This window comes from Orcinus orca, chromosome 1 (assembly GCF_937001465.1).
Source record: "Orcinus orca chromosome 1, mOrcOrc1.1, whole genome shotgun sequence".
Taxonomy (NCBI): domain Eukaryota; kingdom Metazoa; phylum Chordata; class Mammalia; order Artiodactyla; family Delphinidae; genus Orcinus; species Orcinus orca.
The window spans coordinates 124,117,709-124,136,457 of NC_064559.1; the positions used below are offsets into that span (position 1 = coordinate 124,117,709).

General features: G+C 44.8%; 1 protein-coding gene across 2 annotated transcripts; it reads right to left on the reverse strand.

The window, feature by feature from the left end:
• Positions 1-6,939: 6,939 nt before the first annotated feature.
• Positions 6,940-10,841, reverse strand: GPR88 (G protein-coupled receptor 88). 2 transcript variants are annotated; one of them, XM_049708510.1, is made up of 2 exons: positions 10,501-10,841; positions 6,940-10,093 (listed from the first exon to the last, which is right to left on the reverse strand). In XM_049708510.1, exon 2 carries the CDS (start codon positions 10,022-10,024, stop codon positions 8,873-8,875), a length of 1,152 nt encoding a protein of 383 aa, XP_049564467.1. In that variant the 5' UTR covers positions 10,025-10,093; positions 10,501-10,841; the 3' UTR covers positions 6,940-8,872. The 2 variants fall into 2 exon arrangements, with proteins under 2 accessions (XP_049564467.1, XP_004263131.1); XM_004263083.4 differs by having other exon boundaries at positions 10,448-10,841.
• Positions 10,842-18,749: the final 7,908 nt, after the last annotated feature.

An 18,749-nucleotide genomic window follows, 5' to 3' on the forward strand; every position in this document is an offset into this window, starting at 1 on the left:
TTCTTTCTCATAATAAGCTGAAATCTATCTCCCACCCACTGAGCCAGATTTTCCCTCTAGAACCACACCCCTCACCTATTTTCTCCTTCCTCTAGGGTTGGGTGCTGTGTTTGTTTACAAGGCCAGGCTTTAGAATCAGCTGGACTTGAATTCAACTGTCAGCTGTTTCCCTTGCCAGCTGCATAAACTTAGGCAAGCCTAACTCTCGAAGAATCAAAATTTTCAACTATAATACTGGAGTCATCGTACCTGCCTTATAGGGTTGTGAAAATCAGAGAAGGTAATATACATAAAGTGCATGGCACAGCGTCTGACACATAGTATGTTACCAATAAATGGGATCTGGCTTTATTATTTTGCTTGACAGCCTTTCAGACATTTGCAAGCATTTTATTTTTCCATATAGTCTTCTCCAAGCCGAGCATCTCCTTCAACTGTACTTCAGAATATGGCAAAAATTATTCTTTCCCAGATCTGGATACTGCACTGGTTTACAGCTTAAGTTTGCATTTAGGGGCTAGTTTAAATTATACTGGTTAACACTTCCTGATACAACCGGCAGTTTACCTATTCTCAGAAACTGGGAGGCATTTCCTCTAATAAATAAAACTGGATAGAAAAGCAGCTCATCTGAGCAACTGTACCGGAAGCCTGCCTGTTCCTCCTGACTGCACCCTGGTTCAAGATCACAGGTCTACACTTTTAGAGGAGAATGCCTTTTTCTCATTTGTCTGGTCTCCAGAGAAGTCACTTTTGCTAGTGTTGCCCCATCTTTTAGTCTACCTCTTGGAGGTGAAGTGAGTTACCTAGTGGATAGGCAACAACCACTAGCCAAGTTTCTCATCAGAGTGGAACTAATCTAGCAAGGTCTTGAGCCCAAGAGATGTGGTATCTTTCTCCTTCCTCTCCACTTGGACTAGCGAGAGCCAGTTGACCTGCTTATTCCAAGGACTAGACTGGTAGGGAGGGCATTAGTAAGCCCATCTCGGCCCTCACATTAAGTTACATCCTCTAACTTAGCCTTTATCAATATAGAAGTGGTATTGTGGTTCACCGTTTGCACACTTTATGTTCTTATGTATCACATGGTCCAAAACTCAGTGAGTGAAGAGGGGCGCTATTTCCTGGCCACCTCCAGACCTCAGTATGTTCTGACCATGATCTGGAAATAGTCCTACCGCATGAGTGCTGATGTGCAAGGAAGACTGAGGGCTGCTCTCACCTCTGCCCACTCCACCCGCAGCAGGAATTCTCTTTCTACAACCAGCCAGAGAGCAACTATGAGAGGGACAGAAACAGAAAGAGACCTGGTAGATTGTAGATTTTTACATGCTCCATCTTTTCACTGTCAAGAAGCTAAGTAATAGGGGTCAGAGGAGATCCTATTTCAGTGCAACAGACTTAACAATAAATGACTTCTAGACACTAGAAATTGCACAAGGACCTACTCATTTTAACCTGCAGTCCAGCTGTAAGTTCTGAAAAAGAGATAAAATCCACCAAGTAAGTAGAGAGCAGCACAAATGGCAAACAATGAATCCTGTACATTGACAAGCACTGGATAGATTTCTCATGATAATATTTTTTTAATGCCAGATGTTCACAGCTCAGCTTCCTTTAGGGGTAGCTATGTGACCTACTTCTGACCTATGAGATGGGAGACATCTTTAGAGGAGTTCTTAGACTTTCCTCTCTCATGAAAAAGAGAGGCAAGCAAGCAGAAGCTTTTTCCCTCTCTTCTGCTCTGGGTGCTGTCGTGTGATTATAGCAGACATCTTGGAACTATCACCCAACAACATTGAGGCTGATGAAGCAGAAGGATGCAAAGAACCTGGGCACTTGATGACATCAAGATGCTACTGAACAGGGATTCCCTGGTGGCGCAGTGGTTGAGAGTCCGCCTGCCGATGCAGGGGACACGGGTTCGTGCCCTGGTCCGGGAGGATCCCACATGCCGCGGAGCGGCTAAGCCCGTGAGCCATGGCCGCTGAGCCTGCGCGTCCGGAGCTTGTGCTCCGCAACGGGAGAGGCCACAGCAGTGAGAGGCCCGCGTACCGCAAAAAAAAAAAAAAAAAAAAAAGATGCTACTGAAGAAATTCTGGAAACTACCTACAGACTTCTCAATTGTGTGATGATGAAACGTCATCATTGTTTAAGCATTTTTAGTTAGGTAGTCTATTACTTGTAGTTGAACATATTCTAATTGTTACAAGGCCTAGGCCCCTCTTTATAACATCTTTCTTTTGCTTACACTTTCTAAATATAGGTGAGTGTACTATTTACAATAGCCAGGACATGGAAGCAACCTAAGTGTCCATCAACAGATGAATGGATAAAGAAGATGTGGCACATATATACAATGGAATAGTACTCAACCATAAAAAGAAACGAAATTGAGTTATTTGTAGTGAGGTGGATGGACCTAGAGATTGTCATACAGAGTGAAGTAAGTCAGAAAGAAAAACAAATACTGTATGCTAACACACATATATGGAATCTAAAAAAAAATTAAAAATGGTTCTGAAGAACCTAGGGGCAGGATAGGAATAAATACATAGACATAGATAATGGACTTGAGGACATGGGGAGGGGGAAGGGTAAGCTGGGACGAAGTGAGAGATTGGCATGGACATACATACACTACCAAATGTCAAATAGATAGCTAGTGGGAAGCAGCTGCATAGCACAGGGAGATCAGCTCAGTGCTTTGTGACCACATAGAAGGGTGGGATAGGGAGGCTGGGAGGGAGATACAAGAGGGAGGGGATGTGAGGATATATGTATACGTATAGCTGATTCACTTTGTTATACAAGCAACTAACACAACAATGTAAAGCGATTATACTCCAATAAAGATGTTTAAAAAATTAAAAAAAAACATAGGTGATGTATAAATACATATACACATAAATGTATGTCAATATATACTTTCTGGCTATAATTATGTACAATCAAATATACATAGGAAAAGAAATTTTTAAAAGTAGATGAGTACAGTAAAATGCTAAGAGTGGTAATGAATGATATAATTTCTTCTACGTTTCTATATTTTACAAATTTGCTATGAAAACAGACATTAATCTGCACATAGAAAAACACACTTTATTTTCAAGAAATAAAACTTTCATAGGGGCAGATTTTTTTGTAGTAATACCAGAATTCAACCATGCCAACATTTCATAGAACTTTCATTTGGCTAAAAGCAGAGTGTCCACTATAGCATTACTATACAAAGGAGGCTATGTACTTATCTACTACATGAGAATAGAAAAATGGGAAGTGGGCCTAATTTATACCAGGAAAGATTAAAAACTAAAGCACTTTCTGTTGAATAAAAATAGCAGGGGGCTGGGCTGGCTAGCTGATCTTCAGGGCTACCATCCAGTGAACTGACCCGAAGTAAAGACATTCCCACAGTTGTTCCTCCCAGGATTTTAGCAAAATTGCATGACCATTGATTAGCAGTTTAAGGCTTTTAGAAATCAAAATCACACAGCTTTACTATGCAAGACCCTGAGCAAAAAAGTATATGTGTAATTACTGAATATATGTTCAGTAATTTGACCTTGAATTTAAAGTAGTATTTAGGACTGAAACTTATTGTTGCTTTTGTCAGTGTGAACAGAGCTTGGATAACAGGAATATAAATCTCCCCCAAATGACAGCCTGTGATTTATACACATGGCTCATAATCCCATACATTATTACTCTGGGATATCCTTTGGCAAGATATGAGTTGGGAGATAGGATTTATTCTCAGTCTGTTTCATTAAGAGGAAAATATATGTGCAAGGAAAGGATCAAATCTTTTTTCTCTCAAAATTACTCACTTCAACTATAAACATATATTAATTATTTAGTATATTTCAGGTAACTGGTTACTAAAAGATAAAAGGCAGTATTTGCTCTACAAAAATAAAGAAATAAACCAAAAAAATCTTTCCTATCTAGTTTTGAAGATGACACACACAGTAAAACAGAGGGAATACAAGGGAATATGTGGTACGATCAAAGAGGTGCAGTTCTGGGCTTCACTGGTGGCGCAGTGGTTGAGAGTCCACCTGCCGATGCAGGGGACACGGGGCCCCGGTCTGGGAAGATCCCACATGCTGCGGAGCGGCTGGGCCCGTGAGCCATGGCTGCTGAGCCTGCGCGTCCAGAGCCTGTGCTCCTGGGCAACGGGAGAGGCCACAACAGTGAGAGGCCCGTGTACCACAAAAAAAAAAAAAAAAAAAAAAGAGGCGCAGTTCTGTTGGGGCAGAGCTTATGGCTGGGGGAGCTCTGATGAGCAGGGGAGAAACAAAGTGAGCCTTTCTGGAAGGAAGGATGAGGGTTGGGTAAGTGATGAGACACGAAGGGACTCCAGGAAGGTCCTTGAATGAACAAGTTACAGACACAGAACATGGGCCATGTTTAGAAGGCAGTGTAGAGACCAACTAGGCTATAGTGAAGGATGCAAGTAGGGGAGAGAGAGATTGGGGAAATTAGGGAACAGTCCCGTCATGGAGGGAATTCCACACTTAACTAAAAACTCCGATTTTGTCCTACAGTACAGTAGTTACCATCTCATTCTCTGGAGTCAGACAAAGGCTTGAATCCCAGCCCCACCATTTAAGTTGCCACATGACCTTAGGCACATTAATTACGTTTTTTCCTTTACTTTTTCTCTTCTTTCTTTCCTTCCTTCTCTCCTTCCTTCCTTCTCTCCTCCCTTCCTTCTTTTCTTTTCAAGTTTGACTTCACTTTTTTTAACTTCTCATTACAATAAATTTCAAAGATACGTACAAGTGAAATGTGCAATACATCCCATGTACCCATTGTTCCCCTTCAATAACCTTCGACATCTGACCTCCCTTCTTTCATCTACACCCTTCCCACTCCCTCCCCACTATCCTCCTTACCTATAGCACTAGGCCTGATGTGATTAAGCATCTGGGGAAACTCTATGTGTGGCGCCTGTTTAAGGAGTCCCTGTGGGAAGAGTTAGGAAAGGATACCCAACGAGGACCCATGTGAAAGCAGCATTGTCCTTAGGTTGGAGATACTGGGGTCCCAAGCTGTGTCTCATGCTTCAAAGGGCCTGCTCCCACCTGCTTCTGGTGTCTCCCCTTCCCACACAAAAAGGGGTCCCAAGGAAATGTGCAAATCCAAAGTCTGTGACTCCTTCAACAGGCCTGGTTCCTGGATCCCCGGAATTCCCTGCCTAAATGGCTTGAGGTGACTACCAGGACATGCTCTACCCTCTACGTGCACCACTAGGCACTGGCAAGGTGGCTGGTTGAGAGGTGGATGTGGGCAGAGCTTGGACCTGTGGGCTGAGTCCACGCACACATGTGGAGGCCCCTCAGCACGCTGACTGCGAGAGGAAAGGCAGAAAGGCCTTGTTTCTGCAGACCAAGAGCTCTCGTCCGGAGATCCATTCTTGCCCCCATGCCCCACAAACAATAAGGGCAGCGCTTTAAAAGTGAGGAACGTCTATAATTTTCCTCAACGTTCTTGAATTTAAATTTATGCTACTGATGCCCTTTGTCAGGTCAGCCCCTAGGACTGCCAAAGACCCAGACGAGCAGCGTCTGAGTACCTGGAAGAGTGGAATAAATGGTCACATGTGAAACAAGAAAGTTGGCCAATACAGTTGTCATCAGAAGAACAGAGTTGCTTTAAACCAGGGGGCCAGGGCACACCAACATTTCCTCGGTAAGCAGCTCTTTCCAAGGGCTTTCTCTATTAGAGAGTCAAAACCCTACAGTATTTAAAAAACAAAACAAAACAAACGAACCTGTGGATGCTTCTGTACCTCTGTACAGAACAGAATTATTGTTTAAGCACATATTTCATTTTGGAAGAAGGAAAGTGCTACAAGTAATACCTATTACTTCCTAGAATTTAACCATTAAAATACAAGGGTGGTGCAGGGGGAGAGTGTGCTATATGTCTTAACAGGCATATACCTAAAGAAAAAAAGTAGAAAAGGCAAAGTAGGGCAGCCCAAAACAGCAATTAGGATTTTTCTTGAGTGGATAATGTGTAGTTTCATTTAAATAGGAACACAATCTTCATTAACTTAATCTGTAAAAGCAGTAACTCCAACTCCCAGCTATTGCCCGAGTAAGGCAGTTTTATTGTTTTTTGTTTTCTTTTTTGTTTGCGGGCCTCTCACCGTTGTGGCCTCTCCCGTTGCGGAGCACAGGCTCCGGACACGCAGGCTCAGCGGCCATGGCTCACGGGCTCAGCCCCTCCGCGGCATGTGGGATCCTCCCGGACCGGGGTACAAACCCGTGTCCCCTGCATCGGCAGGCGGACTCTCAGCCACTGCGCCACCAGGGAAGCCCGCGAGTAAGGCATTTTTAGAAACATCATTGCTACTTCGAAATTTAAAGTGAATCAGTCCTGTGGAGTTAATTACCGGTAAATACAACCTGAAGTAGGTCTCCCACTTGGCACTGAACCAGCATAAGGTGTTCTCAGTGTTAGCCAGAAACACTGCAAGGTATCAGATGCTTGAAAAGCTAAGTTTATAGGCTTGGCAACAGTTTATAGGAATAGCGGGAAAAATCGTCAGTAGCATCCACAGTGAGAAACATGGATAAAGGCCTAATTAAAAGAAGACCTTTTTGATAGAGATTTTGATAGAGATTTAGACAAGCGTCCCCCAGCCCCTCCCCCAAAAAAATTCAGCTCTCTGTTGTTGCAGCCTATTCCCCAAATCAGTTATACTTACAAAAAGGAAATTATACCTATTTCTTTTCAATGCTGGCATGTGGATCCTATTTAGTTATAAAAGGTAGAAATAATTTTAGAAACTAAAAGTAAAATTAAATAAAGCCAGAACAAAGAAATTACTTTCATCACCAGTGCTTCGGGATACAGTGTCATCTGCTTCAGCGTTCTCGAGGAGGTATGCAAGAAGATCAGAGACCGAAGAAAAAAACTCGGAGGAATAGTTGTCTGAACTTTAATTAAATATTTGAATCAAGAAAAATGGGAACAGATGAAACCTTAGTAAGAGAGAAATGGTGCATGCACAAAGGGGATAGATTAATAAAATGACTGCTGATCTATTACTGGTAATAAACACATTTGTTTTGTTTTGTTTTTCTACAAACATGTCAAAGTTTCCTGCAACTCCCATAATTATTCAAACACACAAGTGTTCCCACTATCCTGGCTTACAAATGTCCAGGAGGCCAACAAAGCAAGCTGTTTTGGTTCCTGAATTACACAGTTAATTGAGGCTGTTCAGCCCCAGATCTGATGTAGTGAACAGTCAGAATTGCTGATAGCTGAGTATCTTATTACTTTACTCTCATTTTTATTTGCTAAAGTGATTTCACACAATTTTGCATTTCAAATATTTCTAAATAAATTTCGTAAACCAGAGATGAAAATGGCAAGCCTCAAATCATATGTTTTAGAACAGATTCCCATTTGAACTGTTCATTTTATATAACCGAGTTTATTACACCTTCTTTAACAGATATGATATTAATGGTAAGTGTCGTGGTAATACATAAAAAAACACTGTTACTTTCTAATGTGTGACTTGTCTAAACCCTAAAAAGAGCACAGTTGGCTTTGCAGAGCCAAATCATATTATTGATCCATCTTGACTGTGGTTCATTTGCAAGATAAAGTCCCACCTGGGAGTCTTCTCATAAATTGGGTCAAGACAAGAAGAACTCTAGGTAGCCAGAGGTGTCTCTGTGTCTCTTTTCAAATAATTGATGGCTACTTCTTCTGGTGTGTGGAAGAAGTAAAATGTCCTTGTCAAATGGGTATTGCTTTAGTACCACATGCCCAATAAGTTCTAGCATCTAGGAGAGCATGCAATAGAGGTTAATATTAGCTATGCAGTCATGGTATTATTAGTGTTTAATTATTTCATGTGCATTGAGATATTTTAAATGTTAAAGAGAAAATAGAAGGACTTATTCTCCTTAGCAACCATTAGAGTACAGAATGTTCACAGCTGCAATCACACTCATAAGGCAGGTAAATTGATGACAAAATGAGGGTAGCAACTAATGTGCATGCTATAGAAAACCTGAAAGTGGTACCTAAAATAGATAGCCCCCTTATGTTTTCCAAAATTCCATAGCTGGCTCAGACCATCAATCAGCACAATGGAAATCTGTCACTTTAACACTCAATGACGATTTTCAGTCTTAGAAGTGCAAAGGGCGGGGGGGGGTGTAAAATAATAAATCTGGGGGTTTTCCCCCTCACTGGCTAAGATGCTATCTCATTCGCGAATGATTTTACTTTATAAAAACCCTTTTAAAAATAAAGGGCTTAAGGTCTTAATGGCAACTCATACTGGTGTGCACATCTGTGGCTTCATTCTTCAGGTTAATATACAAAGGCTAAGTTATAGCAGAAGCATTATCGAAGGTAGGTTACTTTCTAAAATGCTTCATAAATATTATTTCCTTCAATATTATTTCCTTTGGCTCATGCACACTCAACGCGCTTCATATATATTATAAGATGATGAAGGTGGGAATGGTAATTATGTTATCAAAGCTGTTTTTCCAAAACTGTGTTGAAAGAAATTAACCGGTTCTTTCAAAATGTCAGTGTGCAAGTTCCTGAAGTTTCCCGGTGTTCTGACTTTAGGATTTCTCCAAAACACGCAAACAAAGGGTAAAAATCAGGTGGCCGTCGAAAATGACTTCGCGGACCCCATGTATACGGAAACCTCGGTTCAGGTATCCCACTGGGGTCGAAGGCGAAATCTTCGCACCGATATATTATTGAGCTTCACCCGCAGGAGTCTTCGTTCAGGCAGGGGATGCTTTCCAAGATCAGGAGGCGGTGGTGCCCAAGGGCAATGGAAGCTGGGAATCTCCGCTTCCCGCCCGCCCTGCCCGGGTCACCAGTGCTGGCCTGCGGCGCGAGTGCCCAGCTGCGCCTGGGACACCGCAGGCATAGCCGTGGCGGCGGCGGCGGCAGCAGCCGCCGCGTCGCCGATGCCGGGCAGGACGGAGCGCACGGAGCGGCGGAACTCCTCGTTCCTCCACGTGTAGAGCAGCGGGTTGAGCGCGGACAGAGCGCAGCACAGGAGCCAGCTGGCCGCCTGCACACCCCAGGGCACGGGCAGCGAGAAGCCGCTGGCCAGGCTCACCCACACCAGCGGCTGCGTGGCCAGCAAGAAGACGCAGCAGAGCAGCAGCACCGACAGGCCGCTGAGACGCCGCTGCGCCCGCCGCGGGTGCAGCGCTGGGGGCAGCGGCTGGGCCTGAGCCGGGTGCGCGGCACCACCCGGGCCTGGCGCGTGAGGGGCTCCCGGGAAGGCGGCGGCGGCGGCGCAGCCGGGCAGCTGGTGCAGTAGGTGGAAGTTGAGGACGCTGACCCGCTTGACGCTGACGCGCACGCGGCGCACGATGCCCAGGTAGCAGTGCAGCAGCAGCGCCGTCTGCGCCAGCAGCGCCGCGGCGGCCAGCAGCGCCGGGTAGTGGACGCGCGGGGGCGCGGCGCCGGGACGCGGCGCCCAGGGCGGGAGCAGCAGCACGAGGCCCAGGGCTAGTGCCCAGGACAGCGCCAGCATGCCCGCCGTGTGGCGCCGCTGGTACAGCGCCTGGTAGGTGGCGGGCGCCCGGGTGATGAGTAGGTAGCGGTTCAGGGCCACCAGGCAGTGGGACAAGAGGGACACGGTGAGCCCGAGGCCCAGCAGCCCGCCCCGCAGCAGGCGGTAGCTCCCCCCGGCGCCGTCCCAGTCCCCAGGGGGCTCCGCAGAGCCCGCGGGCAGGAGCCCGAGCACCGCCTCCTGCGGCATCCAGAGGGCGCAGACGCTGAGGTCGGCGGCACAGCCGTTCACGATGAAGGCGTTGCTCGTAGTCTGCAGCTTTCGGAAGGACGACACGAGATAGATGACCATGCCGTTGGCCAGCGTGCCCCCGATGGCCAGGCCTGAGTACAGGAGGGACACGGGGATGCGCCGGCCCGCCCACGACTCCTCTTCCTCGCAGAGCAGCAACAGCGATCCCCCGGTGGCGGAGGAAGTGGACGTGGAAGAGTTGGTCATTCTGGCCAACTCTTCACACCTCTCTGGCTAGCGTCGGCTTCTCGCAGCGCGGCGCATCCTGACACCCGCCTGCAGAGAGGGCAGAGACATCCCTTCAGCCCTCTGCCACCGACACAAAAGGCTGAAGCAGAATAATGGGCTGGGGGAGGGGGAGAGAGGGAGCTCTAGGAGAACGGGGGTGGCAAACGACAGGTGCCTGCCTGGGAAGTGTCTCTAGTGCCAGGCGAAGGGCCTCTTTACATTCAGCAAGCACCAGGGAAGCCCTAGGACAGAGCAATACAGAGAACAGTTTCCTCTTCTCCCCCTAAACACACACATAGACACACACACGGGAATAGCAGATGGAGCCCCCAGTTTCCAGGAGAAAGCAGAGATATCCCACCTGAGGAAAATACCAGGGGAAAGGGGTTGGGGGTATCTTACTTTCGGGCTGGTCCTTAGCTGGCAGTAGCAGAGGGAGGGATGCCAGGAAATACCTCCTCAGCAGCAGCATCTGTGGTCCCGAAATCAATAGGAGAAACTCATCTGGGATCAGTGCCAGGAGCCAAGTGCCTCCTTCTCCAATGCAGCATCCACGCACATGGCCCTAGGCAGAAACCAGCAGCTGCAGGGAGACTTCTCAGCTGGCAGCAGGGCTGGAGAAAGTGAAGTGGCAGGCTGCAAGCCCAGGCAGGTGGGCAGGTAGTCAGGCGGCAGCAGCAAGGATGCTTGGCTGCAAAAGCAGAAGCTCAGCTCAAGAGGAGAGCAAGCACTCCGTGCTCAGAAGCAAGAGTGGTGGCTGATGAGGGGAACCCACTCGAAGCGCTCTCCTGCTCAGTTATACATCACGCAGGGAAAAGGCAGCCTTTCCACACTTGCATGAATTATTCAATAGCTTCTAACTTGTGAAAGGGAAGAAAAATATCTTGCTCAGAAAGTGCTGTCATTAAACAAGTTTCTCTGTTTTTTCTCAGTCTCTCAATCACCCTATTTTTCACTTTGCTTCGTTTTTCTTTTCTTCTTTTTTTTTTCCTTCCATCAATGCTAGAATTAAATTTAATATACCCCCAATGTATTTCATCCCAGTCTGATGCATCCTGGGGGTGAGTTTTTCAGAGAGATACATATACTCCTAATACCTACGACTGATCTCTTCCATCCCACATTTTCAGGGAGAACTTACATTCTAATTGAAATTCACTTTTTCTTTGGTAAGGTGGGACATGGGTCATTATCCACACAAAATCTCCAAGTCTTAATTTCAATCATAATTTCAGTTTTTTCTCATCACCAAACTCCTTTCTAGAGGGTGGCTTCTGTTTCAGTAATGAAATAGAGGGTAAAAATGAAATGGTCAGAAGTTTAAATGCAAGTGGGTATCTGGGGGAAAGCAAGGGCCCTGAATGATATATAGTTTAAGGGGCAAAGTTGTCTCTTTACTGCAGAACTTTTAATCTTGTGGTCTGTCTTAGATAGAGATTTGCAGTCTGAAGTTGGAATCTTCCACATGGGAAATTTTTCATAAAAGTCATCACCTCCCACAAATCATTTTTCACTGGGAAAATCATTTATTTGAAAGTGTAACTCAATATAGAATATGGTAATATGGCATAATAGAAGAAAATGCTGGGTGGGGTTTCAGGACACCTGGGTTCTAAGCTGGATGTCCACCAAATAAATGGCCTTGGGATGGATCATTTCACTCTTGTCAAATAAGAAGTTTCACTCAGTGACTTCCAAGGCCCTTTCTGTTCGAACTTTCTATGAATCCTCATGCATAAATGTGACATTTCTCCACCCTAGTCTGACACCTGAAATATACCTACTCTGTCTAACATGTAATGTAGTCAGTCCCAGGTCACACGGCAGCAGTTTTCTTCCAGTCTGTCCCTAAGGGTGCCTATTCAGGATGAAGCACAAAGTGCACCTCCTCTGCTCTCTGCTTCCCTCTCTCTCTTTCAGAAACAGGGTTAGTTAATGACAACTCTGAGGAGGTAGGACTAAAGCAGGACTTGATGGATTTGGTCCATTTAAGTGGTATCTGATAGTTGAGTCGGGGGATTTTTTGCCAGTGTCTTTTATCTGTTGTTATTTGTCTTAAGGCTTTGAGTACATCAAGCACAGCAAGTCTGCAAGAGATCCCTCTAATCATTTATAGTTAAAACTTGTTGAAATAAAAATTTCCTCTCACGTGGTGGGGGAGGATTCAAGTTTCAGGTCCTTGGTCCCAGCTGCTGCCTTGCGTGGCATGAGCGAAGCCCCTGCTGGGGAACTCCGATGCCTTGCAGTCAGGCACTTCTGCCAAGACTGGAAAGGGACAAACTTTAGCCCTGGCCTGGAAAGGGACAAACTTTAGCCCTGGCCTGGAAAGGGACAAACTTTTGTTTGTTTGGGTGTTTGTTTTTGTTTTAAGCTACTGCATTTACATAATATAGGGTGGGAATTTTTTCTATCTTATTCCCAGCATCAAAACAGTACTCAATTATAATTAATATACTTGTTAGTGAATCAGCGAATGGATGTGTGTATAAATGGTTTCATTTCCTTCCATGGTGAGTCAGTAAATAGTTTTCATTAGCATCTCTTTCCTCCTACCCCCACAGGAACTTGCTCTGTGAACTATGCCCTCTGATGCTGAGCCAATCTCTCTACTCTCCACTGCTTGCTTTCCATTGGCCTTACAAAAATGCTGATTTCACTGCAATCCGATAAAGTTTCCCTGCACTTCACCTCCTCCTCAAGGTGCCTACACAGCTCACTCCCTTTCCTGGCAAAAGTGCTCGCTTTCTGTTTCTACTTCCTTTGCTCGCATTGAATGCCCACCCCACACTGCTTTTGGCTCTCACCACTGAGACACTTTCCAACTGATCAAAGGTCTGCCCATATATAAAACTGCCTACTGGACATCTCCACATGGCTATCCTATGGGTATCTCAAACCCCAGATGTCCAAAACTGATCCCTTCCTCTTCTTTCCAAATCAGTTCCTCCTTCTCCTGTGTTCTCAGTGACCAGTATCGCCAGTATCCTGGTGCCTAAGTCAGAATCCTAGCTATTACCCTTGATTCCTTATTTTCTCTCTTACTCCTGATATCCATCAATCACCAAGTGTCATCATTCTACCATATTAATTTTTTTTAATCTTTTCACTGATCTCTATTCACTTTGCCACTACCTGGCATCAGACAAACATCATCTCTTCTTTAAATTATCCCAACAAGGGCTTCCCTGGTGGCACAGTGGTTGAGAGTCCGCCTGCCGATGCAGGGGACATGGGTTCGTGCCCCGGTCCGGGAGGATCCCACATGCCGCAGAGCGGCTGGGTCCATGAGCCATGGCCGCTGAGCCTGCGTGTCCGGAGCCTGTGCTCCGCAATGGGAGAGGCCACAGCAGTGAGAGGCCCGCGTACCAAAAAAAAAAAAAAAAAAATTATTCCAACAAGCTCTAACTCTATGTGCAATCTTACCTTCCTCCAGACAATATGATCTTTCTAAAACCAAAAGACATCACTTGACATATTAAATATATTTATTTTTATCTGTTTCCTACCCTCTACTCTAATATACATTCCTTGGAAAAAGGAGGTTTACTTTGTTCACTACTATTATTGGCAGCTCCCAGAACAGTACCAGGCACATAGTAGACCCTTAATCAATATTTGTAGGAAAACTAGCAAGAAAATGTCACATTCTGCTTAAAACCTTTCACTGGGTCACCTATTGCCCTCAGGAGACTCAAAAATATCATCATTGCTAATGATGTACACATACCATATGTACCAAGCATTGTTTTGAGTATTTTTCATCTCTTGTTTTATTTAGTCCTCGTGCCAGACCTACAAGGTAGCCAGGCTAGGGCCTAAATTTGCAGGCCAGGGCAGGAGTCCAGATAAAAGTCCATAGGTCACATGTCTAAATATTTTAAAATCATAAATCAAGCTATCAAACTGTTAAATAAAACATGTTCTATTCCCCTATCTTGACAAATATGCTAGAAAGCCAGGCTCAAATTTAGAATTCTCAGATTTATAAATTGTTTCATGCCACTGGAATGTGACAACTCAGAGAGTTTGCCTCTGGCCCACAGTTCACCCCAGTTTTTCCCCACTCTCTGTTCGACCATCACATGCCAGAGGGGCCTTATTTTAACATAGGACACGCCAGCCTGCCCTTTCAAGTTTCATTCACATCCTTGTCACACAGCCACTCCTTGGCAACACCTCAGACCTAGGGTGGTACCTGGAAAGCATAGTCGGTCATCAGAAGGGCAAAGCCAGAGAGGAGGTCCACACAGGTCATGGAAGTGCGTTCATGGCCACCAGGCACAGAATTCTGGGTTCCTGGTAATGAACATGGTCTAGAAAGGGATGTAAGGTGTAGGGAAACTTGTCCCCTTAAATCCATTTAATAGATAAGAAAACAGAGTCACAAAGGGGTTAAATAACTTGCCCAAGTTCAGCTAGGAAGTGACATAACTAAGATTCAAACCCACTAGCCCATACTCAACCACTACACTATACCACCTCCTTTGGTGAAGTTTAATGTTCTTAACGTGGATTAGCTGAGGTAGATTAAGCTAATGTAACAAGGAGACCCAAAACTATAGAGGCTTAAAAAAATAATGAGCAGTCCAGATGGAAGACAGATCAACCGCCCAGGACCATTGAGAAACCCAGGTATCTTCTCAGTGCTCTACCACCCCTTAGGGTGATGATAGTATTCAAGGTGTGCTCCCTGGCCAGCAGCATTAGCATCACTTGGAAACTTGTGAATCACCAGGAATCAACATTCCTGGTGACGGGGCCCAGTGATCTGTGTTTTAACGAGCCCTCCAGGTAACTCTGATGCATGCTACAGTACAAGAGCCAGTGCCCGGGGATGTTATCCTTGTCGACATGGCTGACATTGTTTCCCTGCTACCGTGTCCACATTCCAGCTGGCAGGGATTGGATAAAAAGAAAGCGGTGTAGCCAGCTTTCTACATAAGGATGTGAACTGAAAATTCCACTTATCACTTTTGCACACACCCCAGTGGCCAAAACCCCAGCAGTTACATGGCTGCTCCTTGCTGCAAGAGAAGCTGGGACCACTCTAGCTCACGTGCCCTACTAAAACTCGGGAGGGGCAGGAGAACGGAGAGAATGGACGCTGGGCAGTGGAGGGGGACAGTTCTCAGGTTTACGCAGGTTTAAACCTGCAAGTTTAAAACAAGACATTATGATTAGGGCCCTATAAACACAGTGCCTAGAGCATACCAGCTTTTTAGTTTTTTCATTTTTATTTTATTTTATTGTTTATTGAAGTACAGTTGATTTACAATGTTGTATTAATTTCTCCTGTACAGAAAATTTTATTTGGCTATACATACATTCTTTTTTATGTTCTTTTCCATTATGGTTTATCTCAGGATATTGAATACTCCTGCCTGTGCTATACAGTAGGACCTTGTTGTTTATCCATTCTATATGTAGTAATTTGCATCTGCTGACCCCAACCTCCCATTCCATCCCTCTCCCCCCGCCCCGCAACCACAAGTCTGTTCTCTATGTCTGTGAGTCTGTTTCTATTTCATAGTTAGGTTCATTTGTGTCGTATTTTAGATTCCATATATTGGTGATGTCGTATGGTATTTGTCTTTCTCTTTCTGACTTACTTCACTTAGTATGATAATCTCTAGGTCCATCCACGTTGCTGTATATGGCATTATTTCATTCTTCTTTATGGCTGAGTAGTATTCCATTGTGTATATGTACCACATCTTCTTTATCCATTCATCTGTCGATGGACATTTAGGTTGTTTCTGTGTCTTGGCTATTGTGAATAGTGCTGCTATGAACATAGGGGTGCATGTATCTTTTTGAATTATAGTTTCATGCCAGCTTTTTAATACCCTTTGAAAAGGTTTGGTATCTGAAAGAAAGAATTACTGGCTCTGAAAAACAAAAAGGAAACTTTGAAATAGAAAGGGACATGCTATTAAATAGTCAACTGCAATTCAATTCATTGTTATTCATAACTTAGTTTAAGGCGGAATCAGGATACATTTTCATGTTTGATATGACCTGTGATGGGGCCTCCAAAAGTGTTGAGGTCTGCAGAAGTCTTAAAACGGTCCCACATAAATCCCCACGTGACCTCATACATCCTCACCTCTCCACCGCATCCTCACTCCTCACCTGTGCTCCAGCCATGCTGTGGGCGTGCCCTTCCTGAGTGTGGCCCAGCCTCTCCTCTCCTTCCCATCCGGGCATCTCTATTTGTTCAGCGCATGCTTTCTTCATGGCTGTCTCTCCACAATCTGCCCCACTCCTGCCCAGCTAAGTCCTACGCAGCTTCCAGGTATGAGCTCAGGCTTCACCTCGTGCAAGGAGTCTTTCTTGATCTCCACGAGCGAGTGTCCAGCCTGGGTGCCCCCAAAGCACCCGAGTGTATCCCAGCCACAGCCAGGCTTCCCGGCTATGTTTATTCCCTCTCCAAACCGTAAGCTAGTCCAGGGCCAGGCTCTGTTTTTGATCAGAGTGCCTGACACATTGGAAATACTTAAACATTTGTTGACTGAATAGGTCCCTTGGGAACCTTTGATATGTGGGATCAAAATTTCTATCTCAATTTGCTTCTCAAGAGATACAACCAGCCTCAGTCATGCTGCAAAGCGTTGCAATTTTTCTCAAACACTTTAAAAGCTTCATGTAACCATATCTTCATACTTTATGCCACCAGATTTTCTTTAAATAGAACTTTTGTTCCTAACAACCCCTCCTCATATAACCCCACCCGTGACAGGATCCAGTGTGGACTTTTCTAGTACTCAATTTCATAATCCACCAAAACAAGATCTAGCAACTGTCTCAAGTGCTTTGCGAAATCAAGGGGTAAGTGGCAGCACTGACAAAGTGCTCATTTCCTGTGGTCTGCCGTCAGCCAAGCCACAGAGCAGCTTCTCTAAGCACAACACTGAGGCAGTCTAAAATCCCATTTCAAATCCCAGCTGTACTTCCTCAGATCTTGGTCTCTCAGAAGTAACACAACTGGGAATCGTGGGGTATGGGCCAGTTTGGACCGTAGAAGAGCAACAGCTTTTGATGTTTCACAGCCAAACTTAGGAATAATTCAACTGCGTGTGAGCATTCTACCATTACCACAAAGCTCAATGGTCGAGTTTTTAGAAATTAAGAATTTAGAGAATTATGAAGCTGAAAACGACCTATAGTTTGTTCTAACCTGGGGTCCGTGAGACCTTGCCATGATGGCCCTCAACTTTTCTCCTGCCTTCAGAGAGATTCTCTATTTCCTCCTCAGTGACGTCAGCTCACTATAGTAAAGTGATCAGCGGGGTGTACCGTGGAGCATGGTTCTCAGCTGGGGGCTAGTTTGCCCCCCAGGGTACATTTGGCAATGTCTAGAGACATTTTTGGTTGTCACAACTTGGGTGGGGCAATGTTATTGGCATCTAATGGGTAGAGCCAGGGATGCTGCTAAACATCTCCCAAGGCACAGGACAGACCCCCCTGCGACAAAGAATTATCCAGCCAGAGAGGTTAAGAGCTCAGGGTCAAATCCAAAACCTGTTTGTTATTAGCATGTGACCTCAGGCAAGTGATTGCACCTTTACAAACCTCAGTTTTCTCATTTGTAAATTGAAGATCATGTCAACTGCCTCTGAGGAGTCACATAATGATTAAATGTATGCAAACAGCTTCATGAAGTGGTCATCTTATAAGTGTGCCACACCTATTGGTGACAAAGGTGGTTCCCTGCAGGGGGCGGAGAGTGGAGGATGCCCCTTAATGGAACAAATCTGAATGGGAGGGGGTATGAAACATAGTTTAGATGAGCCAGTTCTCTAGCTCTGAGCGTCACTGCCATAGGAAGTCCCTGTGAGGTTGTTAAGGGAACTGTCACCCTCCCGAAATTTGTGTGCAAACATGTATGTGTATATTTGTGTATTTTTCTGGAGAAAAGATAAAAGAATTTCATTAGCTGCTCAAAGGAGACTGTAATCTCAAAATGGTTAAGGACCATTGATGTCATCCAGTCTCCTCACTTTACAAAAAAGAAAATTGAAACCCAAAGAGAGTGAATGACTTACACACATAGTGACGGATCTGTGCCTCAAGCCAAGTTGTCCCATGACACTAAGACAGGTGGCTCCACTGAGGGGCGCTAAGAGATAAATTGTGTTTACCTCATAACAAAATAACTTCATAGTAAAACAACATAATAAACACAATTCCTCCTTCTAGTCCTATCAACTTATAATTCTCTCTGTTTGTCTTTTCAGTTAATTGAACTGTGATCTTCAAATCTCCTGTACCAAAAACACCCGGGTCTGGGTCAGAGTTACCGTCTGGGCCCGGAAATCTGCATTTTAACAAGCTCCCCAGGAGATTCTTTCCTACACTAGTATTTGAGAATCACTGCAGTGGAGGATATGTAGACTGATCTTGTTAGTTTCTGAGTGTTGATTTGTAAAGTTGCCAAGGCATTGCTTTTCTGAACTACATTTTCAGCTTTTCCAGGAAAACCAATTTGAGCTAAAATTGCTTTGGCTTGGTCTCTGTCCAGAAGTGACTTTTTTCCAGTAAGCGGTTTAATATAGTTTATTTTTTAAATCTGCTTAAAAAATATTTCTGTCTGAAAGAGATAGGAACTGGATGGAGAGAGTTTCATGTTGTCAAGTGTTTAGGAATTATTTTAGGTAGTTTTAGTGATGAGATCAAATTACTTTAAGAGAGCGCTGTGTGTGTG